Source organism: Aythya marila, assembly GCF_965140915.1.
Source record: "Aythya marila genome assembly, chromosome: 2".
Taxonomy (NCBI): Eukaryota; Metazoa; Chordata; class Aves; order Anseriformes; family Anatidae; genus Aythya; species Aythya marila.
Genome location: NC_139043.1, coordinates 116244228 through 116271769, shown reverse-complemented (window position 1 = coordinate 116271769; position 27542 = coordinate 116244228). Strand labels below are relative to the sequence as shown.

At 41.3% G+C, this 27542-nt stretch overlaps 2 protein-coding genes across 3 annotated transcripts in view; one reads left to right on the top strand and one right to left on the bottom strand.

The window, feature by feature from the left end:
* Positions 1-8643: 8643 nt before the first annotated feature.
* On the bottom strand, positions 8644-17383 carry MRPL15 (mitochondrial ribosomal protein L15). The gene is made up of 5 exons (XM_082753439.1): positions 17241-17383; positions 13868-14025; positions 11242-11407; positions 10609-10732; positions 8644-9218 (listed from the first exon to the last, which is right to left on the bottom strand). Exons 1-5 carry the CDS (start codon positions 17337-17339, stop codon positions 8881-8883), a joined length of 885 nt encoding a protein of 294 aa, XP_082609565.1. The 5' UTR covers positions 17340-17383; the 3' UTR covers positions 8644-8880.
* A 3001-nt stretch (positions 17384-20384) lies between these two features.
* LOC309875148 (transcription elongation factor A protein 1) overlaps positions 20385-27542 on the top strand; it is a 50268-nt gene continuing 43110 nt past the window's right edge. Inside the window, exons 1-6 of one of the 2 annotated variants that reach the window (XM_082754269.1) lie at positions 20385-20516; positions 20767-20798; positions 23917-23982; positions 25372-25419; positions 26516-26586; positions 27194-27267. In XM_082754269.1, the coding sequence (XP_082610395.1) occupies positions 20448-20516; positions 20767-20798; positions 23917-23982; positions 25372-25419; positions 26516-26586; positions 27194-27267 (360 nt within the window). In that variant the 5' untranslated portion in view covers positions 20385-20447. The remainder of the gene's footprint in view (positions 20517-20766; positions 20799-23916; positions 23983-25371; positions 25420-26515; positions 26587-27193; positions 27268-27542) is intronic. The other variant, XM_082754268.1, reaches the window with a different exon arrangement.

Sequence of the window (27542 nt, the reverse complement as noted above, 5' to 3'; positions counted from 1 at the left end):
CTGGACTCTGCTGCCTTTGGCAGAGACTTCTGCCTCGGGAATTTGTTAGCACTCTCTCCAGAGATACATCCTATCAGAAACAGTTAGTGCATGAAAACTCAGTGGATTTTAACATACGGAACCTTTATATTTTTCACAGGCTAATTAGAAACACACCACAGATACAGAATCTGAGCTGCCTGTAAAGTTCTGAGTCAGATACAAGAGATTATCTGAAGGAAAAGAAGCCTGCTTTTTCCGTTCAACAACACAGGGCTTGTGCAAGTTCCTAGTTATTTCATTCAGGAAGAATCAAAGTTTCCTTTCAGCCACAGAAAAACATTGAGCTCTGACTCCCTGTATAGCCAAATACAGTGCTACGAGCAAAGAGTCATGCTGAATCAACCAAAATGTTTATTTCCAACATTTGAAGAAACACTTAAAAGACATTTAAAAAATAAAAATTCCTCCCGTCCTGAGGACTGATCCAAGAAGGCTTCTTCGGGGCTACAGTTTATGGTTTCATGTGAAACCCATTAACTTGGGGAACCACTGAGAACCTCTGCATTCTCCTTTTGGAGTCAATTCTTTTTCTTACACAGAAGAGACTACTTTGGTTCACACTGGGGGGGGGGGGACAGTTTCCCTAGATTCATATGGCTACTTCTTTTCATAAAGGTCGCACACAATTCTTAGAAGTATGCTATGCTTCCAAAATTTTAATCTAGGTAAGAAAAAAAAAAAAAAGATCAGAAGCATTCTGGAAGTGCCTTTTAGCAGCTTTTACTTTTTGTCTTCAACATGCAGTTTGCTAAGGAACAGATCTCACATTATTTCCAGCAGAATCTGCAGTGATGATGAGACAGACTGTGATTTTCAGGTGGCGGTGTCCTTGTAAGATGCTATCCTTGGTCAGCAGACATCAGCGGACAGGAAATTTTGCAACCCAGAGAATATCCCATCATGTTTGATTTTGGATTCATTACAACAGGAAAAGCAAAAAGAATCTAAAACCCAAGATCATCCATGATTTCACTGAGCAAGAAACACATGAGGACCATATTCTGAACTTACCACTGATTGCTATGAGCCATCTCCCAGTTGCTTTGGGCAGCCGCAGGGTACCGCTCTCAGAACACACACAGAACCTTCATGGCTCCAATACTTAAACAAGCTTTCAGCCACCTTAACGTGACCTTTAGAAGAGTACGCTAGAAACACTGAAAACAAAGTCCAAAAGTGATGATGAAACAAACGAACTACCTACTTTGAAGTTTAAACCTTCCGGATTTAGAAATGACTGAACAGTCACTGAACCAGGACTCAGTGAATCCCCTTAGGAATAAATCCATCCCGTCACTAGGTGTCAGCCTTGTCTGTCCAGAAGGACACGGGACCTTGTCCCTGTCCCAGTGAGCACATGCAACTCTCGGCACTACAAATCATCCTAGCATTCTTGTAATTTGGGGAAGGGGAGCCGTTTGTGTGGGATGGTTATGCACCAGCTCATATAGCATGTGTTGCCCTCAGGTTTGGATGCTGGAAACAAAAGGTGAGCATTGAATGTTACTTCCATGCTGAGGGGATGTGACCAGAGGTCAACTGTGTATACAGCAGCAGAGTTATGCTCTCAGGCAATTAATAAAATCAGCAGGGTATAAGCAATGAATCAGTAACTGTTTTGCAAGCCCTACAATATTTACTGTTTATCCTAAAGCACCAGTTCCTGGAATAATGCCATCACATAAAAATGCTGGCTCCCACTTCTTAAATTTGTTTCTAGCCTTGTTGGATACAGGAACAATGCTTGGAAACAAGATTCCTGCGGGGCTGAAAACTGTAAGAACAATAAAGAAAACCTCAAATGTATTCTTTAAATGATTTCTTGAACACTCACAGTCCGTAGCAGTATAGTCAGCAAAAATAAAGGGCAATTAAGCAGGCAGCAGAGTTTGAGTAGGGCTTGCAGAATAGTAGGATATTTTCTGATTTTGGAATCTCTTCAGATGGAGAATTTCATACCTTTTTTCTTGTGTTCACAAGCCTGTGAAAATGATCTTTTCTTCTACTAGGGCCAACCAGAGTGCCATAGCTGCATGTCAATGCCCATAGTGATCTGGGACCATTGCAGGTTCTGTGCATGGCTTCCTAATATGCTGCAAGCAAAGTCATTCAACCTCATTGAGAGCAATAGTTTAAAGTGGGAAAACATGCACTTTTCACATGGTGCAACAAAAATCACTTAACAGATCATTGCCTTCCATTTTCTTCCTAGGTTCTCTTAATGGACAGAGAAGCTTTTCCACAGTTAATAAAGACAAAATTAGAGCATCCCAGTGCTTTGATTCCCTCAGATGCACACAAATGATTGCAGAAAAACTGGCATGGGTAGAATTTTGCAACATGTTCACATCCACACTATGATGATTCATTTCATGATCATTCCCTAGTACATACCTGTCCTTAATGATGAACGTGTGATTGCTGGAGCCTTCCTACAATGAACAAAAAAAAAAAAAAAAAAAAAAAATCACAATTAAAACAGGCATTTCACCAGTCCTAGAAGTCAGGGCAGCAGAAAAGTCATGCCAGCCAAGCCCAACATAAAACAAGTAGAACAATATTTTGACTGGAGTAGTCTCAAGTCTACTACATGGCCCATACCCAGACTGCTTGCTGTGGTGATTAGTGCTATTTACATTGGGGAAAGAAAAAAAAAAAAAAAAAAGGAAAAAGAAGGGATAAATGATTGCCTATGCACTGAAAAACAAGCCTGTCTTTGGGGTGCTGGGGACCCAGAAATCATTGGAAATGGAAGAAATGGCAAGTCAAAGTCTGTACAAGGGTCAGTACTAAATGTGTGTTTTATACAGACATCACAACCCATCACAGCAGTTATAGGGGGTCCCTAAGAGACACACTGGGCTGTATGTTCTCAGAGACCTGTGTCTAAATGGCTGTCACCTCTGAGAGCTACAAGCACCACTTGCTGAAGCAGACTGCTTGGAAGGGCACCATCCTCCTCTCCCATTTTTTTTGATTCACATGTGCAGGTGGCTTTAATTTCCATGCTTTGCTTACAGAGGAAACACATCCATTAGAGTTAGCACAAACATCAGCAACCTATTACACAGGGGGGGCAAGAAGATAAGCAACTTTTGAATGGCAGTACCACTGCAGATCTGGGAACGGGGAGCCCTGAAAGAGTCAGAGACTTCTAGGAAGGGATTGTCAATGGTTTCTGTAACTCAGAAAAGCTGCTGTCTCCCATAACTGCAAAATAACACACATCATATGACTTCCAGCATTTCACCTCTTGTGGCGTTACGATGTCCTCTGACTTGTTTTTTAAATCAGTATGTTTATTTTCAAAGACAAATACATCATCAGGCTTCAGAAGTTCCCAACGCTGAGCTAGACCTGGGATCCTTAAGGAGACCTTCCAAGCTCACACTTCAAGCATCATGGGTCACTGAAGACAGAGTGGGATTCAGCTCCAAATACCTCAGGTTTGGCTGTATACAAGTGTGCTGTATGTTAGATCTACTGCTGCAGACAGTGGAGCCTAGAGAGCAATTTAGCAGCTCAGGTGCCTGCTTCAGGCTAAACGCACTGATTCTCTGGGCTCCATTGATTGTAGCAAGATTTCAAGTCATATTTCTACTGACTACAAAACTAAACAATCATCTGCTTGTGAGCAATATAAAATTAGACTTGCATAAATTTTGAAATTAAAAAAGTATCTCATAATATTCACTATAAAGGGGACTTAGATGCTACCATTTGAAGCTCTGAACCACAGCTACATTCAAGCAAGTAACGAAAACATCTTCCTTTTTTAGATATTAAGACTGAATTTATTTTCTTAATTTTAAGTATTCCAGCATTGGGTGCAAGACAAACTATACTAGCATTGAAAAAAAATAAATAAATCCCAAAGTCCTCACAGAACTTCTTTATTGTAAATTAACTTATCAACTTATTTATCATAGACTGTTCTAGCTGTCATTACCCTGCCCAGGGAAGAACAATAAAAATATAAGCACCAAGAAATGGTAGGCTTTCTGGCAAATCTGCCCATGTTTATAGATTAGATACCAGACAGAGCAATCCTAACAGGAGACTAGTATGAGCTTTACAGAGGCTGGGTTTCCAAAAGCGCAAGGAGGGACTGATTTGGGCAGTGATGTGTTGAATTGCAGAAGTGCCTCCCCATTAAGACTTACACCTAGTGTGTGTAATTTTGAGTTAAGTGCACGGATACCCTTCTAGGAGTGCTCTTTGACTCTCAATAAGCTCCAAATCCATTGCTGAAAGGGCCCCACGCACCGGCCAGCATGTGTCTTTGAATCTACAAGGTTAACAAGTAAACAACTTCGCTGTTGACATTTTTAACAACAAAAGCAACACCAGTCCAGGAAACTCAAGCCACGAAAAACCCCCTCGTATAAACAGATGCAGGAATGATCAACACTTTTCCTGCTCCAGAGGCACATAAAACAACCAGATTTTCAAACTTGGAGTGGGCCAGACAGGATGACACTGTGAGAATGATTGAGCCCTGTAGTTCCCACAACTACAAGAGGAGAAGTGGGAAGAGGCGGCTGAAAGGCGCAGATGCAACAGAGGGAGCGTAGCCGAAGGAGACAGAATAGATCAGAGGACAGTTCACTTCCACCGAGAAACTGGCAGATCTTTAGACAATGCCATTTAGACATTTCTGCTACAAAAGACCAAAGTGGCCACTTGGGCTAGGAGATGAAGGAGCTTAAGGTTCATAACCTTCCTCTGCTGGGTAAGAATTCTGGCACACCAGGACTTCCAAGTACAACTTCTCACATATTAAACCACAACACAATAAACTGAAATACAGATTGGGAGTTCCATAAAACTATTCCCATTTGATCTCTGATTGGGAAAACTTAAGAAAGAAATCTGCATCTGGAATACTAAACTGTCCATTTCAGACAGACACTGCATCTCTCCTATTTTAGAGATATCTAAGAATAACATTATTATTTAAAATAATACAAAACTTGTGCAATTATCTCAAATTAATACAGAGACACATTTTTACAGAACTTGTGAGTGCTCAGGAGTACAAAATTAGCCTTGAATCAGCATTTAAAAATTGAAATAGAAATGAAATAGAAATGAAATAGAAAACAATAAAATAGCAATGGGAAGCTATCTTCATAATTGATCACTTTTATATGACTTCCTGGAGCACTGACATCAATTACACTTGTATGTCAAAACAATGTTGGCGCTCTGCCAGCGAAGATCCAGATCAGGGCCACCAACTTATTTATTTGTTACTTTTTGGAAATCAGCAAATGGTTTGGTCATCTGTTGGCTGTTCAACACAAATACTACAGCATGCACTATAGTGAATAAAAAGTCAGTAGCTCTTTGAAGTATTTTGTTGTACATATAAATGGAAGGAAAAATACATTTATTTGGCCTTCAAGTCTGCAGTCAACCACCTGCAAGTACAATACTGACTAGCTACTCTTAGTAGGGTCCATCTCATTACAAATAGACAGTTTCTAATTATGTAGCCATGTACTTGCTCAGAGGCCTTTCTTTTGATTTCAGTCTCACATATATGGTCAGTTTTATCAAGGAACAATTGAAGAGTACGATGCTATTGCTAAAATTAACATGACTTTCAGTATTTTACAGCACAAATGTTTCTTTTCCTCAGGTATTTGATGATGTTTTTCCAGTTATGGAAAATGCTTCTTGCTGTTTAACACATTCTTGCATAAGGAAAAAAAAAAATAATATCAGAACAGGATATCCAAAGCATTCGTTTATCTTATGAACATGAGAACAAGGTACAAATTCCTGGGTAAAGAGATTGGCTTTAGATGCCAGTGCATCAAAGAGCCTGACCATCATGTAAGCGATAGTCCATTGGGAGGTTGTTTATTGTGCATTTATTAAAAACCTTGTCAATAACTTACTCGTGCTTTTGATAATTCTGTGTTTGGTTGCTGGGAGACTTGTGTTCCTGACGAGATAAAATGAACAGGAAATCCTCTATAGCCTTGTCACTTTTTTCACTAGTAAATAAAATCAGAACAAGTGTTATAAAATGCTAGCTACTGTAAACAGAAAGGGGAAAAAAAAAAAAAAGACAAGCATTGCATATTTTAAATAAAGCAACATACAGCCCTTTTTGCCCTCTCCAATTATACGATGATAAAAGATCACCTTTATAAAGTAGAATGACCGGATTTTGTGGAACGTGGCTGTTTTGGCTCCAAGGTACTTGGAGCATTATAGTATCAGAGCCAGGATACAGCTGCCTTGTGACTAAGACGTCGTTCACTGAATAAGTGCTATCCAATCACTCGACGTCACCAGACATCTGTTTCCTGTTTTCATTCTTTCTTTCACTGTTATCATTTTATCCAAGTTACCCTTTCACCTGAAAACCATTTAGAAACCTATAGTAACCAGCCTGTGTGTATCAAAGAAGTTGATTTAGAAAAAAAAAAAAAAATTGCTCTCAGCAATTTGTGAATTTTAATACAAAGAGCAGGAGTGGAAACACAGTTGCCTTCCCCCCTCTTCTCCTCCCAAAAATACACAATGATACATAAACACTTTTGTCTTCTGGTCTTCACTTATATGACTAACTTCCTTCTTTGCTTCCAGTTAAGTAGCTTTCCTGTTGAGTACCACCACCTCTACCTAACACAATTGTGAATTGATTCATAAAAACAGAAACATTATGGCACAAATAAGGGAAGGCAATAAATACTCTTCCCCCCTCCCCCCCCTCCAACTCCTTCCAAATGGAGGCAGTAGTATTGTAATAACAGAAAAAAAAAATAAAGGCCAAAAAAAAAAAAAAAAAGAGTATTGCTTGTCATTTAAGTTTCCAAACCAACAATCATCAGGATGCAGAACAGGATACATCTAAAGTGAGAAAGTTATTTACTTCACATTCAAGTTAACACTACCTATACGTGTTTTGGCACAGGGTATTAGTCTTAATGTGCCAAGAAAGCATTGTGCACCTTAAAAAATACTGATGTTAATGCCACTAAAACCAAAATCCTCCTATTCACAATCCAATTTTGTATCGGTGTTGTTTTGCTATGCTTCACCTATACTTAAAACCACAAGTCAGGTCCCGTTATTAATAGCATCTTGCACACATTAACAACAGAAGCTGAAGAGTAAATTCTCAAAAAGTTAGTTGTATTTCATTGTTAATCTCTGGATTCCATCCTAGTTTATCAGCAATGGAATGAAAGATATTTTACTTTGCTTTGGGTTACAGATCCTCATACTAATTGTACATGCCATTTGTTGACTGATGCAACAACCTGGGTTGGCTTGACAAACACCAAGAAAAAAATTAATCTGCTTCATGTTATTCTCTGAAAGAAAACGCAGATGATTTTTTCTTGGGGCACACAACTGGACTGCAGGTGTTACACAGGAGAAGCAGATTCTGGCACTTGGACGGCTTTCCCGAGGAGATGGGACGGTTTGGCAGCTACAGGAAACTATAAGCAGCATTTCCAAAGGCACATAAAAAATTGGAAAGCAAGACTTATTCTTGTGTTCTGGTCTTCCGGACCATTTCCTGCATCCTGATATCCAAATTATCCCCATTTTAAAGCCAAATTCAGCTTCCATTAAAGGTTCAAGACATTATGAAGCATCTCATTAACCTGTGAGGAGTCAGATCAAGTTCTTACGCATGAACTTAGACTCATCTTTCAATTTACTGCTTGGTTTGTCATCCCAAATGCCCAATCCTAATCACACAAATGAAACCTAGGATAGGAATAATATAGTACTATGAACAGTTTGATGAAACAAACACTTGTTGGAAAATTTATTTACCCAGATTGATAATTGACACTATCAACACTATGTCCCATAAAAGTAATTTGTTGATAATTTTTTACATCACCTAAATTCATTGTCTACTGCCACCGACAGTCTGTGACCAAGCTGAAAACTGAACACTTACTGTGTGTTTTGTCCATCACGATCTAATGTCATCGGATGCACAGACATTCATTGACACTGGCGTCTGCTATGCGTTTTTATTAGTGACCTTACATTTGTGTCTGGATAGGTTTAAAGTGCTGTTTGAATAAAGGTAACTATTGATTTAGGACAGCTATCCTTTGTTGTTTTTTGTTTGTTTGTTTTTTGTTTTTTTTTGTTTTTTTTAATTTAGATAAAATGTTTAAACTGCACACCATGACTTCCTCAATTCCATGTGAAGGGATGAGTATAAGACAGTAAGTAAATAAAGATCTCTCAACCACTTTTGCGTTTTGCCACTGCCATCAATAGCAAAACATTGCTGTCTGTGGACTTGAAGAGGTTAATGAATTCTTCTGTACTTTGATATTTTCAATTGTTCCTAATTTTCCCCAACAAAAAATTATGGTTTACTTCTCAGAGGTATTCAAGATGCTATTTCAATTAATGTTGTAGAAAATTTTATGCACCACTTGTAAAACTTAATATTGTTTTGAACAACCCTGTTTTGGATTTTATTTGAAGGGAGAAGAATACAAACTAATTATGAAGTCAAGCTACTCTTTGGAATCATCCCCTGAAACAGATGAAGCACTGGAATATTTTTTTCTGTAAAAGTAAATGGCAAATCATAGCAAGAGAAAGTGCCAAAACACACACTTTATTTATGTCAGACTCTACACAATTGCCAAACATTAAGATTTTTTACGGACAGTATTGTGACAATAAAAAAATTGAGAGCCACACCAGTAGATTACATAAACAATAATTTTTGTTTTGTCTGGTGTAACAGGAGTCTTAAAAAAAACAAACACCACTTTGTATCCATTATTTCATACCCAGATGTTTCCTGTACACCTGCAGTTGTCTCTAGTCCTGAATTCATGAGCTATAGTATTTTAGCAGCCTCTCATCGGTTGGTTTCAGAATTTTCTTGTCTGCCATGTTTACGATCCATCCTGGAGCAAGACCAAAAAATATCTGCCTGGGATCCTTGCGCGTGCTTAACATTTTGAAGAGCTCATCCTTAGTTATGTCTGGTAGGGAATAACCATATTTCTTGGCAAGTTCAAGCCGGGCTTCTTCAACCTTGGATGGATCTGCCAGATACCCCCGATTATTGGCATCCGTGTAGTAACGAACTAGATCTTCAGGTGGAAGCAGCCGCTTTGGAATAGGCTGGCCACGCAGAAAAAACACTACTGGCTTAATTAAGATTTCTGTGTGCAGAGAAGAGACAAAATTAGATACGATGCTTTACAAATCAACGTTTAGAGACATCACACTTTTTCATTGGGTATTTTGTGCTAAATAAGTCGTTGAACTCATTTATTAAAGAACATCAGGCAAAAAAAAAAATCTTAAATTCTTGTTTAGAATTAAATACTTACTTACAAGTTTCACTTACCCAAACAACTCTAGTGACAACTGTTACTACAAAGATCAGTTAAAACAATCCAGATGAATCATTATTTCTAATGCATTTATAATGCCTGCTTTGGAAATATACAATATACAATAAACCAGAAGATGGCACCTTATTCCAAAGATGGACTTCCAGGTTAGAAGTGTCTATTTACACAGTCAACGAGTACAGAATTTTGTGTTTTTGTAAGTATTTTAAATAAAGAATCAACAGTATGTACACCTATTTAGGCTGGATATAGGAAATCTTCACTCTGAGGGCAGTGAGGCACTGGCACAGCCCAGAGAAGCTGTGGATGCCCCATCCCTGGAGGTGCTCAAGGCCAGGCTGGATGGGGCTTTGGGCAGTCTGGTCTGGTGGGAGGTGTCCCTGCCCATGGCAGAGGGTTGGAACCAGATGCCTTTAAGGTCCCTTCCAACCCAAACTATTCTGTGATTCTTTTTAGGCATTTGTGAGAGTATCTTCTCCTCAAATTTTGCTACAGTTGGGAAGTTACTTTTCAGACCCTTTTAAATTCAATATTTAGATCATTTTCTGGATCAGAAAACAAACAAACTTGTATCAGTCCAGGGTAACACATTTTGCGCACTGGAAAATATCTGTTCCTCTTGTGCTCAGCTTCATTCACACATGAGATCTCCATTATGGCCAATAAAAAGTGCATGAATGAATATTAGGCAGGATGCAGCCTCAAGCAAAGCAAAGCCACATTCTTCAGTGAAAGTGTTCTCAAAACAATAGCCATTTTGACTGGAACGATTCTGACCTTCTCTAGCTTAGTTACTTCCTCACTTTAAGTGGAAAAGTATTTTAAATAAAAAAATATCAACAACCAATTGTTATTTAAGTCCATATAAGTCCCTGAATTTTCCTAGGGTTATTAAATGTGTGGAAAAGTTGAAATACAAAAATTCAAAGAAACGATCTTTTATTAGTTCCTCTAGCTACAGAGCTACTTAGATTTCTTTAACTGGCTGATTGGTAAATAACTATAAACACTAGGAGGCCTAAACAGGTGAATAGTTTAAAAAAACAGTTAAACACATAGTGTTATATATACAGCAGTTATATATGTTGCTGGATGTCTCAGAAGAGAGAAAGGGGAGGATCATCCAGTAAGAACTGTTTGGAGAGATTTGGATCATTTCACCTTCTCACAGACAGAAGAAACTGGAAATCCTTACCCAGGCTCCTTGGATCGTAGAACGATGTTGTAACAACACCTCCATTTTTTTCTATGGTTGCAATTGCTAATTCAGATGCCCTTTGTACTTCAATATTTACTTTTGCTGAAAAAATATCAGCACCCTGTAAGTTTCAAAAAACATTAGAGTAATATTAAAATGACTATTTTAAGGCACACATTCATTCCTCTCTGCAAAGTTACAAGAAACATTAAGGCCTGTGAAATATTATGATTTGTCTGTTTGCTGCACCAAGAACAGTCAACATATTCTCATTCAGTCACTTGGGTTCAAGTAAAAAAGCTTGCCTGTCCAAATTTTTCAGACATTTCTTTTAGTACATTCTAGTCTTCTGTTCTAAGATACTTTTTAAGACTTCTCGTTATATGTCCCTTAACTATTATTTTTGTAGTTTCTCTGGTCTTGAAACACCATCCTATTATTTTGCTAACAAACAGTGCCCTCTAGTGGATTTAATATCGCAAAAAAAATCCACAGAAAACTAATTTAGAAAAACAAAGATGCTTCCAAAAACAGAGGAAGGAGAAAGACATTTGGATAGCCTGGTGTGGAAAAACTGAGAACTCAAGGCTTTACACTGCCTAAAACAATAGATCTGTTTTGTATGCATACCTCCTCCACGAGCTGGACGCCATAATCTCGTTTGAGAGGTTGGACTGTTATACCTCTGGCATTAGTAAGCTGTGTCAAGTCAATTGGTTGTGTGGGGTCAACTCTACCCAGATCAATCAGGTACTGCAGCTTCTGAAGACTGAGTGGTTGATACTGACGTCTGAAGCTGGGGAGAGAAAAAAAAGGAACAAAGATATTTATGAAACTCTAATAGAACTGGTCAGTGATATACAGCACATAATCCATTTTCTACCCAGTCCTAAAACAACCAAGAAAATGCTTGAAACAGTCATCCATAAGCCAAAATCATATTTGCATTAAACTGAACTTACAAGCCCCAGTTAGAGCTCAAGACTGCACTACACATTCAGTTCCCACCCCTAATATGACATTAATCCTTTTGTTGAGCTCGATTTACTCCAGAATACCTCTGTATCTGCTGACTTTTTTTTTTTTTTTTTTTTTTTTTTTTTAAAGGAAGCAGCAAAACATGAAGAAGTTGAAGCATCAGCATTTCTTGGTAAGTCAACAAGATTCTAAATAACTATCAGCTTCAAAGTGAATCCATCTTGGTAGCCTCGGTGATGCATTTGGAAAATCTGACCAAAAAAAAGTCCAACCAACCAAAAGACAACAAATGAATAAAAACAAACAAACAAAAAACGCTCACTATGAAAATAAAAAGTACCTCTGCCTTTCCATAGAAATTTAGTCAGAATAGCAGCCAAACCCAGTATATGCTCCTGCACAGCTTGCCTCTATCCAACAAGTTTTTTTTTAGTTCATACCACTGCACCTGACATCTAACAAGTAGTAAATGGAATCTTCCTGAACATCCTCCAAGAGAGAGAAATATTAAGAATGTCTACATTAATCTATATCCCCAAAGGAGAATGGAATATTTTGTCAGTAGCTATCACCTTCAGCAGAATCTGCTGCTGCATTTTATGAAGTTCTAACTTTATTGCACAAACCAATCCTCTGGGTAGTCCTTCCTGGTTCTATACCTCCTGCATACCAGTTATGCTGCTGCTCAGAACTTTCTCAAATGATCTATTTCACCACCACTACTGGAAATCTGTGTTAGTAGAAAAAATGAAAAGCTTATCTATTAAGCTTTAATGGTATGCTGAGCAAAACAAAACAGAAAACAACCAAGCAGCAGAATTACCCATCAGACAGTTCCTAACAGAGCAAGAGTTCAAAAAGCAGAGAAACACCACTGCAGACAGGAAAAAAAAAAGAGCAATGTGAAGATAAACAGGTAGAGACACTGTTCAGCATGTTCCTATCCCAACAGTCTCTCGATTGCACTTACAATGTCCACCAAAAGAACTTTTATAGTAGTCTCACACTGGAGTTTTGAAAACATTGAAAAATTATGACTATTTTATTTGTTGTTTCCACGTGTGCCAGATGTGGTTAAAAAGCAGCAAAACATTGTTAATTTTTTTCATTGCAGAGGCTTGGATTTGTGTTGTTTATGAATAAATTTGGGATTGCTGTTAACATAAGATCAGCATCTGCATTCTGCAGATCATCCTCTGTGTATCAAAAGCACTTCTTGTTTACTATTATAATAAATTAAGAGGGAGAAATGGCAGTAATTGGAAGTATAGTTTAAAAAACTTCAAAACTAACAAGACTTGCAGAGAAAACCTTCAATAATGAGGACAGGTCTGTAAGTTACACTTCATGTATAAATTGAAACTATAAAAATGTGCAGCTATTTGCTGAAGTTATATCAGCAAATGAAACATGCAATCAAACTGCAAGTTTAACAACTGATGAATAAGTACACATCAGTACTTTCATTCTTGAACTGTCTGCTAGATGTGGCACGTTTTTGTTACTAGGACCTGTAGCAGCATTGTATGGATACAGAAGTTTGAGAACATATGTAAAGGCAACAAGATGGTTAGTGACCAAGGCAACATGAAAGCTATCTTAGGAAACAAAAAACAGATTTAAACAAAAATAGACAATTAAAAATAAAATAATAATAATAATAAATAAAAAAAAAAAAAGAAAGGGAAAACACTAGGGAAAAGACATGTTAGAACAATCATTTTAAAAAGCTGGAAGATGGACAATGGCACAAGCAAGCATAATGTGAAAAGGGGACAGAAGTGACAGCCAAGGCAGAATGCCTGAGAACAATGGCAGAAGATGACTTAATGGACTCTTACAACAGATTTGGTATTACACAGTTTGTTAAGATACTAGGTGGAACTGATGGAGCCCAGACAAAGAGAGCAGCTTTGCATGGCTAAAGTGTACAGTAATGAAGAGAAGCGGGTTTGTTTGGCTGGCAGCAGATCAGGGCTTCAAGTGAATAAAGCAAAGTGAAATAACAAAGAAAGACAAAGGAATGTGCTCAGCTACAGGAGCATGGGCACATGCAACACATGAAGAATTATGCAAATAAAACAACAAAAAATAATTAAAATAAATTTTAAAATCTCACAAGAAATGAGAGATCGTGCTGACAGGCAAGCTAACGATCACAGAGGAATACCTCATCTTCAGTTAGCCCTGCTTTGGCATATTAGAGAGATTCTGGCTTCAGGAGAACACTTAAGACACTCAGAAATTAATCAGCCTGCTTATATGTGAAGAAACTTACCTATGTCCCTCATTAAACCCATACTTCGGTATGGCCAAATAAAATGGAGTTTGGCCACCCTCAAAGCCTAATCGGGGACGATTTCCTCTTTGTCTTTCTCCTTTGTGACCTCTGCCACACTTTCTACCTCCGTATCTTCCGCGGCCACGTCTTTTCTCCTTGAAAACAAACAACAGCACAGTCAGTCAATGACTTTGTAGGTAAGCATTTATAAAACAGAAGATTTCAGAGGTATAACCAACTTAAAATGCTGATTCTTGGAGAAAAGAAAAAAAAAAGAAATAACTCTTTTCTAAAGGGAAAAATACTCAGAAGAGCAGTCAATGTCATTTTTGTACACAGCTCTAGGCAGGTGTTGCACAAAAGAAATACCAGTACTTAATCCTACCTCTTAATATCCTGCACTCTCCACGTTTGATTATTCCCCTGAATTAACCTTTGATATTTCCTGCTATTTTGTAAGAAAGTTGCTCAGAAATTTCTGAGCACTAACAACGAAAAAAATCACATCAAGGGAACAGACTACACACACTACACATACACATAGCTCTTTTCATGGACTCAGACTTGTTAGCAAGTCTGCAACCACTGGCTACAAATCAGAAGAGAGGATTATATTTCAGAACTTTATTACTGCTTAAATTAAGACCGTGAAACTAAGCAATTAGTTTACTGAGTGCTTTAAATTAGAATTGCAGCTGTAAGTACAGCATTTCAGCAATCCTCTTGCACTCACCTCCTGTTTGTGGTAGGAAAAGCACTTGCATAGCTAAATGGTGAACAGGATCAAAGATAAAGGTAAAACCACTTCCCTTCCCCTCCCAAATTTAGATCAGTTGCACCACTCAGTACAACACAGGTATGCCAGTATCCGTGGCATTACAAGACAGGCGGTAAACAATGGTGGGAACAAGCACCTGGGAGCACCAGATATTAAATGAAGCGGTGCCAGCCCACGCTGAGCTAGCTATCAGAAGCCTCCTGTCAGACGGCTGTAGTTCATGCCCTGAGGATTTTGCAGCACTGAGGATCACTTTAATTTCCTTACGCTCTGTTGGGGATAAGCCACAAGCTCCAGATTCCTCACTGCTGTGCTGAACGCAGTAAGGGATCTCTGCTCAGCTCCAAGAGGCACGACCATACCCATGCACCACTCTGAAGCATCCGTTTGGCCTCGCAAAGTTTTCCCATTTAAGCTACCGTTCACTGGACTGCGAACACACGTGGAAGGAGCAGTGCCATATCGCTAAGTCTCGTATCTCCACAACAGAATACACACGCTTGCTATTTTCCGTCGTGTTCCTCAACTTGAATTGATAAAGAAACACATTTTAAACAGCATTTGTGATTACAAGCTAACCTTGATTAAGTCCCTGATGGATCAATAATAATTTAAAGAAGTCATTACTGAAAACACAGACTACAGCCAGTTTCTTCACATTCTATTCTTCTGTGTCCAACACTCAGCCAAACTGCGGGCACCCCATATCCTGCCATTCTTGCTGTGGAGTAACACTGCAGCACAGCACATTTGGTGAGATTAAGGTCTGAAAACTGCTCAGTGCGTCACAGTACCTGATTATTTGCCTGCCACCACAAAGTTTGATGTTTTATGCTTTTTATTGTGCCTGCAAGTTTTCCAAAGTTACCGACCACCTACTGCACAGCCATATTAATAAGAAGGCCAACGTGGACGTGCATCAGAAAAAAATGCATGGATATGCTTGGAACACCTGATCTAAGATGCACAGCTTCCCTGTATTAATGCTGAGCAGCGGAAAGGTCAAGTGAAGCTTTACGCTTGACCAGACTACTCCTGCCACCAAAGGAAGCTGTCTCGTCCCTCACCCACATTCTGCTGCTTTACTTGCAGGATCCCTTGAGCCACGTGCCTCTGCGTTGCACCAGGGAATTAAAATGGATGAAAACTAACTTTTAGCCTAATTAGTTTTCATCAGGTTTAGTTCCAGGATCTGGCTCCCTACACTCAGAGGCAGAGGGAGGGCACAACCTGCCCACAGCGCCGTGTACACAGTGACTTCGTTTAACACAAACACACGGGTGATTTGGGGTCAAAACCAGAGAGCAACTGGTATATTGCCCAGGCTGTCAGTGAAGTCAATCCAAACATCTGGGTTGTTTCGGCAACTTGTTTGTGAAGTAAAATGCTCTTAAACCCACTCACGTGGGCAGAATAATCACAGATTAAAGCTGTCAGGTTCCTTGACAAAGACAGCTGAGGTCATCTGTCCAAGCTCTAACTGAAGTTTGTGCTAACATGGGGAAAAAATTGCAATTCACTTCCTATTTGAAGTTGCAAGTTACTTACAAAAGACCCAGTGAGTATACAAAAAATCTCTACTTTAAAGTTAGGACCCTTTTCTTTTTTTTTTTTTTTAAAAAAAAAAAAAAAAAAAAAAAAAAAAAAAAAAAACATGTTTTCCTAACAGGAAAGGAAGGGACCTCAAAGATCCCCTAGTTCCAATCCCCATGCCATAGGCAGGGACACCTCCCACCAAACCAGGTTGCCCAAAGCCCCATCCAGCCTGGCCTTGAGCACCTCCAGGGATGGGGCATCCACAGCTTCTCTGGGCAACCTGTGCCAGGGCCTCACCACCCTCTGCGCAAAGAACTTCCTCCTTATATCTAATCCAAGTCTCCCCTCTTTTAGTCTAAAACAATTCTTCCTTGTCCTATCATTATCAGATTGAACAGAGTTGCTCCCCTTCAAATACTGAAAGGTCGCAATGAGGTCACCCCAGAGCCTCCTCTTCTCCAGGGTGAGAAATCCCAGCTCTCTCAGCCTTTCAACGTAGGAGAGGTGCCCCAGCCCTTGATCATCTTTGCGGCCCTCCTCTGGATCCACTCTAACAGCCCCACATCCTTCTGGTGCTGGGAGCCCCAGGACGCAGCACTCCAGGTGGCGCCTCACCATGGCAGAGCAGAGGGGCACAATCACCTCCCTCACCCTGCTGGCCACTCTTCTGTTGGTGCAGCCCAGGACGCAGTTGCCCTTTTGCACTGCAGGCACACCCTGCTGGCTCATGTCCAGCTTTTTGTCCACCAGAACCCCCAAGTCCTTCTCTGCTGGGCTGCTCTCAGTGAGTTCTCCCAGTCTGTGCTCATGTCTGGGATTGCCCCAGTGCAGGTGCAGCACCTTGCGCTTGGACTTGTTGAACCTCATTAGGCTCACATGGGCCCACTTCTCCAGCCTGTCCAGGCCCCGTGGATGTCATCCCTTCCTTCCGTTGTACCAGCTGCACCACCCAGCCACCCACCGCCCAGCTTCCCACGGGGACAGCTCAGAGGACGCGGGACAACGCACAACGCCGACACCCCCCACACCCCTCCCCGGCCCTCCGCAGGCACTCACCTTCTTTTTGGAGCCGGGGCTGGGCCTCAGGTTGGCCAGGCTGACCTTGGGCAGCGCCCGCAGCAGCTCCAGGGCCCTGCTCCCGCCGGGGCCGCTCATCCCGGCCCGAGGGCGGCAGCGCCGCTGCCTAGGGAGAGGGGAGGCTGCTTTACGGCAGCAGCCGCAAAGCGCGCCGCGCAGCACTGTCGCGCTTCCCGCCCCCCCCCCAAGGCGGGAGCGCGCGCGGGGCAGCGCGGCCCCGACATGGCGGCCGGGGGGGGGCAGGGAGGGGAGGGAGGGTTATAAAGTGGGAGGGGGTCAGCAGGGTGAAATCTGAAGTTTCTTGTGCAAAACAGCTGTACGGAGTGCTATGGGGAACCATCTCAGTGCATTTCAATCACTAGGGCAACGAAAATACATATTTTTTTGTTTTACTATAATACCTAGTGTTTTGCCTCATAAAGCTTGCACTGCCTCAGGCTACCAAGAAAACATTCATATGCAGACCCCTGTGAAGAGATATCCAACTCACAAGGCTGTAAAGATTCACAACCCAGATGTTGTCACCGATTCCTTTGGGATTTTAGGAGCTACATCTAAGTCCCCCAGACCATCTGCCCCATGCCCTGTTGGGAGCTTGTGTGCCTGCAGCAGCCCCGACCATGCTGTGAGATCGCTCCGACTGAAAGCTTGCTCCAGTCATGAGCCGACTGCTGACCTTCGAAGCAGGAGGTGCACCAGCAGGCTGCCTCGTGACATTTCCATACACTAAATAAGTGACAGTGTAGTCAATGCTGGGGTGGAAAGGGAAGACTATTTTTTCACCTCCTCTACAGAAAGCATCAGGTTTATCTTGCTTGATAAGCAGCTGACATAGCGTGAAGCTCCTGATCTTTTAGGAATCTTTTATTCATGAACTACATTTTTGTAACACATTTGGATTGGGTACATCACAGCACCATAGAATCATAGAACAGCTCATGTCGGAAGGGACCTTAAAGGTCACCTAGTTCCACCCCCCTGCTGTGGGCAGGGATGCCACCCACTAGATCAGGTCAACATCTCCAGGGATGGGGCATCCATAGCTTCTCTGCACAACCTGTGCCAGTGCCTCACCACCCTCCGAGTGAAAAATTTCCTCCTAACCTCTAATCTAAATCTCCCCTCTTTCAATTTAAGGCCTTTCCCCCTTGTTCTATTACTATCTGCCTGTATAAAAAGTCATTCTCCATCTTTTTTATAAGCCCCCTTTAAGTATTGAAAAGCTGCAATGAGGTCAACCTGGAGCCTTCTTCAGGTTGAACACCCCAAGCTCTCTCAGCCTTTCTTCATAGGAGAGGTGCTCCAGCCCTCTGAGCATCTTTGTGGCCCTCTTCTCGACCCCTTCTAACAGCCCCACATCCTTCTTGTGCTGGGGGCCCCAGGCCTGGATGCAGCACTCCAGTTGGGACCTCACAACGGCAGAGCAGAGGGGCACAATCACCTCCTTTGACCTGCTGGCTACTCCTCTGTCAATGCAGCCCAGGATGCAGTTGCCCTTCTGCACAGTGAGCTCACACTGCTGGCTCGTGTCGAGCTTTTCGTCCACCAGAACCCCCAAGTCCTTCTCTGCAGGGCTGCTCTCAGTGAGTTCTTCTCCCAGTCTGTGCTCATCTTGACCCAGGTGCAGCTCCTTGCACTTTCACAGAATCATAGAATCATATTCCGAGTTGGAATGGACCCACAAGGATCATCGAGTCCAACTCCTGGCACCACACAGGTCAACCCAAAAATTCAGACCATGTGACTAAGTGCACAGTCCAAACCCTTCTTAAACTCTGACAGGCTTGCTGCAGTGAGCACTTCCCTGGGGAGCCTGTTCCAGTGTGCGACCACCCTCTCAGTGAAGAACCTCTTCCTGATGTCCAGCCTGAACCTCTCGTGCCACAGCTTGACACCATTCCTGTGGATCCTATCACTGGTCACTTTCTGACTTCTCATTACACATGGTCCCACTTTTCTAGCTTGTCCAGGTCCCTTTGGATGTCTTCCCTTCCTTCTGTTGTATTGGCTGCACCACTCAGCTTGGTGTCATCTGCAAACTTGCTGAGGGTCCACGTGGTCCCACTCTCTATGTTACTGATAAAGATATTAAACAGCACTAGTCACAAGGCATGAGGCAAGAACACACACTAAAGTGCAGAGATAAAACACTAAAAAGCCTCCCGTTAAAATAATCCAATTTCAGCAATAACAGGACCTCTTGGCATCAGTACTATATGTCAAAGCAATATAATAGTCGTGGCAAAAGAGGTCATATATTTAAAGTTACTTAGTTGGTGCAAAGTCTTCTCGCATATATTTTATGCAGCCACACTGACAAAAATATTAACACTGTTGAGCAAAATTTGCTCTTTGCAGAAAACCATCCCTGCCTGGTATGGGGTGTGCCACTGGGAAGGATGTGCTTTCACATAATACAGCATGAGTTCAGCTGCTGCTTGAGTTGCCAAAATAGCGTCCGTGTTAGCCAGATCGCAGCCTGCAGAACACAATGAGCGGATTGACTTTCTGGGAGGAAGCATCTGACAAAGATGCATGGAGTAGAGGACAAAGAACCGAGTGTTTCATTCGGGCAGAAATGTGTTCGCCGTACTTATCCGGAGCTGGTCTAAGTGTTAAAAATGGACTGGGACAGTGCAGCAGCTCGGCAGGCAGTGCCTGAGCAGCCTGATGCGTGTCAGGGTGAGTAAGAGCCACTCACGCTTTGGCCATAAGCCAGATTTAATTTGGCGATGGAGGCACCTGATCTGACAGGGACACATGAGTTCCGTCTAACGATGCCCTTTGCCATATTCGTGTTTTCGCTCTTTCTTGTGACCATTTTATATCGACTGCATGATGAGTATGGGGACTTCCCTTTACCCCCGAGCTCTGTACAACATCAGGAAAGCCATTTTGAGAAGAAACGAACCATAAACTGAGGGGGGCTGAGGGGGGCTGAGGGGGAGCTGAGGGGGACTGAGGGGGACTGATGGGGGCTGAGGGGAGCTGAGGGGAAGATGAGGGGGGCTGAGAGGGACTGAGAGGGGCTGAGGGGGAGCTGGGGGGAGGGTGGGCGGCCGCCCCTTCCCCTCAGCGCCCCCAACGGCCGCGCCTCACGGCCGGCTGTGGGCGGGCCGTGCCCGCCCCGCGCCCCGCCTCGCCGCTGCTGGCCGGCGCCCCGCTGGCCGCCCGGCAGCGCCGTGCATGTGCGGCAACAACATGTCGGCGCCGCTGCCCGCCATCGTCCCGGCCGCCAGGAAGGCGACGGCCGCCGTGAGTGCGGGCGGGGGCACTGGGGCGGGTTGGGCAGGCAGGCGGCTCCTTCTCCGTCTCCTTCTCCCTCTCCGTCTCTCCCCCCGTCCTTCCCCGCTTTGTTCCCGGCCCCGGGGAAGGTCGGCGGGGTCGGGTGGCTGGGTAGACCGTGCGGCCCTGGCGGCGGCTCCCTCATGGCGGATGGGGCTGGGTGGGGAGGGGGGGGCGCTCGTCATTAGGGCTCTAACGCCGCTCTGTTTCTCTTTTCCAGGTGATTTTTCTTCACGGATTGGGGGATACCGGGTGCGTATGCCGGTCTGGTAGTGCGGGTAGTGATAAGGGTTTGGGTGCGACTTGATGGGATTTAAACTTTTTTTTTTTTTTTTGGGTGGTGTTTTACCCGTAACTTCACGTATGCTGCAACGACGCTGGCAACCATTTGGTGTAAAGAGCCAGAAAGAACCTCAAAAGCTTCCTCTACCGCCTTTCGAACGCGTAGTTTGGTCTGAACGGGACGCTTTGGGATTCAAATTTGGTGGAAAAAGAAGCCCCGTGTGTTTCTGACGTTTCTCTTTCCGGAGAGTAGTTCCTGGTCATTCCTGTGTTTGTCTAAATTTAGAAGGTTTTTTTTCCTTTTTTTTTTTTTTTTTTTTTTTTCCTAGACTTGTGGACTGCCAGTTTGCTAGTAGGTGCAGTTAGTTCACGGGTTCTTCAGTATGTGACACTGAAATCAAGAAAGTCTGAATTTTAACACCTCAGAGCAAACTCCTAGGTAGTCACCTCCTGCCTACAGGTTTCTCTATCTGATGTATGGTCTTAACACTCTTAGAAGAAAAAAACAAAAAGCACCACCAATAAAACCCTCCACCCTGAACAACAAGCAGGCTGTGAAATAAAACACCTGGTTTCCTTTGCCCCTGGAAATTCCATGCTGGAATGGAAATAAGAAGAGCAGGGAGTCCTTGGGAGGAGTCTAGCAGTGGTGTAATGTTCCTGCTTGAGGCTTGTGTGTGGCAGGATACAAGCATGCATTCATTCTTCTCTAGCGTTAAAGCCATTGGATTAACATGCTATTGAAACTTTTTTTGTTTTTCTAGAGGATTTTAAAGGAATAAGCACCTGGGAACTGGAAATAGTTACTGTGAATGCTGTGTCAATTGTGCTTTCTTTATGGACAAAACTACATAGTTTTTTGGTTTTTTTAAGAACTCTTTTTTTTGTTACCCAGAACTTCAGTGTCACCCCTAGGTTGAAATTGACAGTGCTTAAATTTAAAAAAATAAGCTTTTTTAAAAGAAAAAAAAAAAAGAAGTCCAGTCAACTGTCAGAACTGAAACTTATGTAACTTGGACACTTAGTAACTTAAAAAGAGTTAAGTCTGTGCATTTGGCAATATTTTACAAGCGGAGATGTTTGCTCTCATTTATTGTGCTGACTGGTAATTCGTCACCGGGTTTGAATTATCCCTCTTCCTCTTTGCTGGTAGGACGCAGCTGAGGCTGCAGTTACTTCCTGCATCTTGGCACCAAATGTTCAGCGAGGGGTTGCAGAATCTTCTGGGTCTTCTGGCTTAGAGTCCTTGCGAATTCGGTTGATGATTTTGGCAAGGGGAGAAAAATCATAAAAGTTTGCCCCTTAACATAAATAGTTTTCCTCATGCAAATGTGACGTTTCTGTTTTAGTTACAAAGCTGCCACACAGCCTGCAAATGCTCTGAGTGTACCAGAACGTACTCCTGAAGTTGTAACACCTCTGTGGAAATAGGGCGACTTGCTGTGTTGTTCCTCTAGACCGCTGCAGGTTAGATTAGCTGAAGCTGGCTTGAACATACTGCCATTTTTTCCCCAAAAAAGTTATAGGACATAAAAAATAAATAAATAAATAATTGTTTGAAAAGACATAATAAAGATTTTTAAAATTCTTGCAGTTTAAACTGACTTGGATTTTTTCATGTGAATTTTTAAACTGCTGAATTCAATTTTACCAACTTTATTTTTCTTGCTCTGAGATGTCTGACATGTTAGAGGTTGTATTCTTTCATTTCTATATAAGTGGCACAAGGATTTGTACATACTCATCATAATCTGAAGAAAATGTGCGACATAGAAGATTGTTCTAAACAGTGTAAATGTGTATACAGTGCAGTTTTTCAAATTAGTCACAATAGTCTTCATACTTGGCTAAAGGAAAAAAGTTCCCAAATTCTTATCTAACTAGTTCTTCTCAGTCATATATCTCCTTTAGGTTCTTATTTGGTTATTTTGTGGTTTATTGAACATACTATGCAAGTAAGATGATCACCCACTATTTGTTACTAGTATATGTAAAAGCATGGGTAGGGAGAAGGTTGACAAGCACAGACAGAGCTTCAAATGCCCATGCTCTCCCTGTGTTTGAAACCTCGTTACCTTCATGTAGTATACGTTGACTTCTTAGGCCGATACTAAAATTAAAAGATGTTATGGCTTGTCTGCTGTTGGACAGGTTAGTTCAGCTGTGTCACTGATGAATTTGTTATAGATGTGTGCTGCTTAGAATCAACTTTTCTGTTACCTAGTTTACTGTGTGAGTAAATACTATAAAATGAGAAAAATCAGGAAAAAAGGAAATACGGGTACTACTAAACGTTTGGGAAAGCTGCGTGGATTCAGGTTTGGGTCCAGTATAGTTCAAGTCTAGATGAGCCCTGGCATGAGTCTTGCAGAACTCTTTATTTAAATTACGAGTTTCAGTTTCCTGGTTTGTAGGAAGCTTGACAGCTCATGTCCTATGCAAATCCCAGGCTCTGTGCACTCATGCAGCACATGCTTGAGATTTGAAAACTTACCTGGGATGTGGAGCGTTGTTCAGGACTGCCTGAATCTGAGAGCGTTCCAGCTAAGCCAAAGTTAATGTGTTTGATTCGGTTAGGTGACCCTGTAAGGAGCTAGGTTAGGTGTCAATCTGCTATTCTGCCACACCAAGAGATGTGATTCAGAAATGGCAAAGCTGCCTGTGAAAAAAGCTGCCTTAGCTCTACAGCAGCAGCACAGTGGCCTGTGGGCCAGCACTGAGTCCAGAAGCAGTACATACCTATGCTCGTGTGTTTTAGTGCCAAAGTTGTTAAACCTTGCCAGGTGAGGAGCAGGCTCTGCATAGTGCAGAGTGACATTTCTGCAGCAGTGCCACAGCTCTGGTACTCAAATTAGATAGTGTCCCTGGTTGTATATATGCAACAAATACTCAGAGACAGAATAAACCTTTTTAGTATTGCAAGATATTTGTGGCACACTGTACTACGTGTAATTTTTTTCTAAAAATACTGACCTAATTCAGCATATCTCGTACTTGCTCTGTGCTGTTGCAGCAACATAGAAGTGAGAGCTAAGCTAAAACATAAATGACATTTAACATGCTTTTTTTTTTTTTTTTTCGTTAACAGGCATGGGTGGTCAGAAGCACTTGCAGGTATCAAAAGCCCCCATGTAAAATACATTTGCCCACATGCGTAAGTTTGTGACTTTTATTGTTTTGCCTTTTCTGTAGAGTTACATCTTAAGATGCTTGCACAGATGATGAAGTCAAATGGGATTTGTATGTCTCTATTTTTCTTTTTTAACTGAAAACATTCAAAATAATTTTGATGCTGTTAATTTTAGGAACTGCCAGGTTATTTACTTCAGGACAAAATTGCATTTTTATTCATGTTTTCCTTTTGTTACTAATTCAGGCTGAAAAAATAATTGGACAGTTTTATGTATAAAGTAGAATTGTTTTTGACTTTATGCTTTCACTGCATTGAGTGAAATGACCCCTCCCCCACGGTCATTTGTTAAAAGCCATTCTGAACAAGGAGTGATTTTCTGTATTTATTGACCTTTAGAAATGCTTCACATTATGTAAATGCAAATCTTAAACTCAAGTGTGTGTATAGAAGCTGCAATTTGCATATGATGTACAGCACATTTCAAAGATTAACAGGATATTCGTATTCATATTTTCAGCAAATAATGCAGTTTGAGAAGTGAAATACTTCTGAGCAGGGTCAGGAGTCAGTAAACAAAGCATTAAGATCTATCTGTCTTCTGAATTTATTTTAACACAAAAATCACGTCGTCTTCTGCTCTAACAGTCTTAGGAGATGCGGAGCAGGAGTGATAGGGAGGATAGGTAAATGATATTTCAGTGTGTATCAATTGATTACTGGGCTGTGAATTATTTATATATTTTACTGCGTGACCAGGCTTTAGTGAGCTGTTCCAAAAGGACTCAGCAGTATCTGCTGTTCTTTTCACTTGCCCTTTGTCATCTTCTAGTCTTCCCCACAGAATTTACTTTCCTCCCTTTCAGTAGATTAAAAGTGCAGCCGGTATTGATCCCTGGCATGAAGTTGTCTGAGATGATGCCATGCAGCAGCACAAGGGTGGAAGGAGCCTTGCAGGAGTCAGGCATTGCTTAAATAGCTTCTATTGTTGAGAGAAGCAAATATGGCCAGACTTGGCCTTTTCTGCTGCATTTCGCTGCTTCTGTAGGTTTGCTGCTGTGTAAGGTACCTTCATTCACTGAGAATGTCTGTGGAACTGCAAAAAAAATTTAGAAATAACTAAAAGGCATATATATGTGTGGATTTTACGTGTGCATGTATACATATATAAAGGAGCCCATCAGTGTTTTGCTTCCTCTCCATCGAGGGTGATAAGTCAGCCCTGAATAATAAACACTTGGAGTCACTAATTTCAAGGGAGATTTCTTGAAGAGATGCTACAGGGTAGCTAATGTTAATTATGGTTTAAAAGTGAGACAGAATTAGAGATATATAATTTAATGGTGTAACTGCATCTGTATTACCAAATTCCACTGTATACCTGATGTCACTTCTGTCTGTTCTCACTTTTAGGCCAGTTATGCCAGTTTCTTTAAACATGAACATGGCTATGCCATCGTGGTAAGTACTTTGTTAAACTGCAAACAGTTCTTGAGGTTTAAACTCATAGTTCTTAATTAAAAATCCTGAACAACCTAAATGACTAGTTTTAATTGGATGTAAGTATCAAATTTTTTTGGTTCAGTTCCCTTCTTTAAAAAGGCTTTCATGACGACACTAAATTCCCTGTGTGGTAGTGGTTACTCCTCAGGACTAACTTGCATGTCTTAAGAAAACAGCTGAAAACCATTTTATTTTAGAAGTATAATCTATAGTCTGTATTGTGTGTAGTCAACGGTAGTGGAGATTTGGAATGAAAATACTGTTGCTACTTAGTGAGCAATATTTGGTGTGGCAGTAGAACATCTAGAAAATTTAGAACATCCACTCTCAAGAGAAAGTGGAAACACTTTGATAGATTTAAATGGACTTAAACCAGTCCGTGTTTACCTTTTTTTATTTTTTTCTCAAGTAACTTGTGTTTGTTTTTTGTATATTTCTCCAATCAGTATTTTAATTTTGTACATAAAACTGTGAAGTTGTACACAGACCTGTTAAATCTGCATCAACAGAGGAGTGGCCAGCAGGTCAAGGGAGGTGATTGGAGGAAATTTGTCACTCAGAGGGTGGTGAGGCACTGACACACATTGCCCGGAGAGGCTGTGGATGCCCCATCTCCGGAAGGTGTTCAAGGCCAGGTTAGATGAGGCCCTGACCAACCTGATCTAGTAGGTGGCATCCCTGTCCATGGCAGAGGGGTTGGAGCTAGATGGTCTTTGAGGTCCCTTCCAACCCAAGCCATTCTGTGATGATTCAGTGATTCTATTAAATTGAAATGACTGCTGATGTTTTTGGAACAAAACCAAAATTGAGCTGCTGAACCTGCAGTAAATTACAGAAGGTAGCAAAACTCTGAACAACTTTGACTAGATCTAGCATTTTATCTACATCCACAGATTGTCCATAATTTCTTGTGAACTATGGACGATTCTTAGGAAATAAGTTTGTTAGGAAAAAAGCATTTTAGTTTGGAAAATATCTAATTTTTACTATTTGTATTTTAAGGAAGTGGAATGGATGCTCTAATGAGTAATGCTCTTGTTGATGTTTTTGTAAGGTTTGATATCATTGGACTTTCTCCAGATTCACAAGAAGATGAAGCTGGGATCAAGCAGGCAGCAGAGAATGGTATGTTTAGGAACGCTTTTTAGGTCTTAAAAGTACTACTTTGTATTCTGAAACTGATCATTAGTCTGAAACAGTCTACAGATTCACAAAGTCAAAAGCATTGGGCAAGGTAATACGATGTGTTGCGTTACTGCTGATTTGAGTTTAGGTAACTGCATGTTTTTTTTAAACTTCATGAGTGAGTAGGTAGTTCATCAGTATAAACACTTCATACACTTCATATTCTTGATGATAAAATGTACATGGGAGCTAGTGTGCTGTTTTTTTGTTATTTTTAAGAACCTCTGGATAGTATAGCAGTTAGAACAGTCTTCCGTTTGTGCTGCTGGGTAGTTAGAAGAGGATACTATCTCCCTAGCAGGGAAACTTGCAAGACTTCCTTGCATGTTTTCCTCTTTGGAAATTGTATAGCTGCACTGGATTTTTTTTTTTAATCATGTCCTAGATTTTTTGATAATTCTTACTGCAAAGCAGATGAAAGTCTCCTTTTGTTAGCTTTCTGTTGTCATCAGGGAGATGCCAACTTGTAGACTGTCTTGTAGCCTCTCTTGTAGACTTCCTACAGAGTGGAATGCATTTTCACTACTGGCCTTTATTTGTGTTGCAGTTAAAGCACTGATAGATCAAGAAGTAAAAAATGGGATTCCTTCTAATCGAATTATTCTGGGAGGCTTTTCTCAGGTAAGGTATGGTTGGAAAGAACTGTGTCTCTTTCTAGGGAAATAACCTAGCTACCCTAATGTGGGAAATCCAAACTCAAACTGAAAAGCTGATGATAGGTGTTTCTGAAACTTTAAAGTGTCGGTTTCTCTTTGACTGAAAAAATTAATTTGTTCATGTTAAGCAAATAATTACTGTTCACTGAAAAATGAACATGTGGGAAAAAGCTCCTAAAATGAATAGGCTGTTTAAAGTCTGTTGTAGTGTTGCCTGAAAATCTCTTTTCTTGAACATCT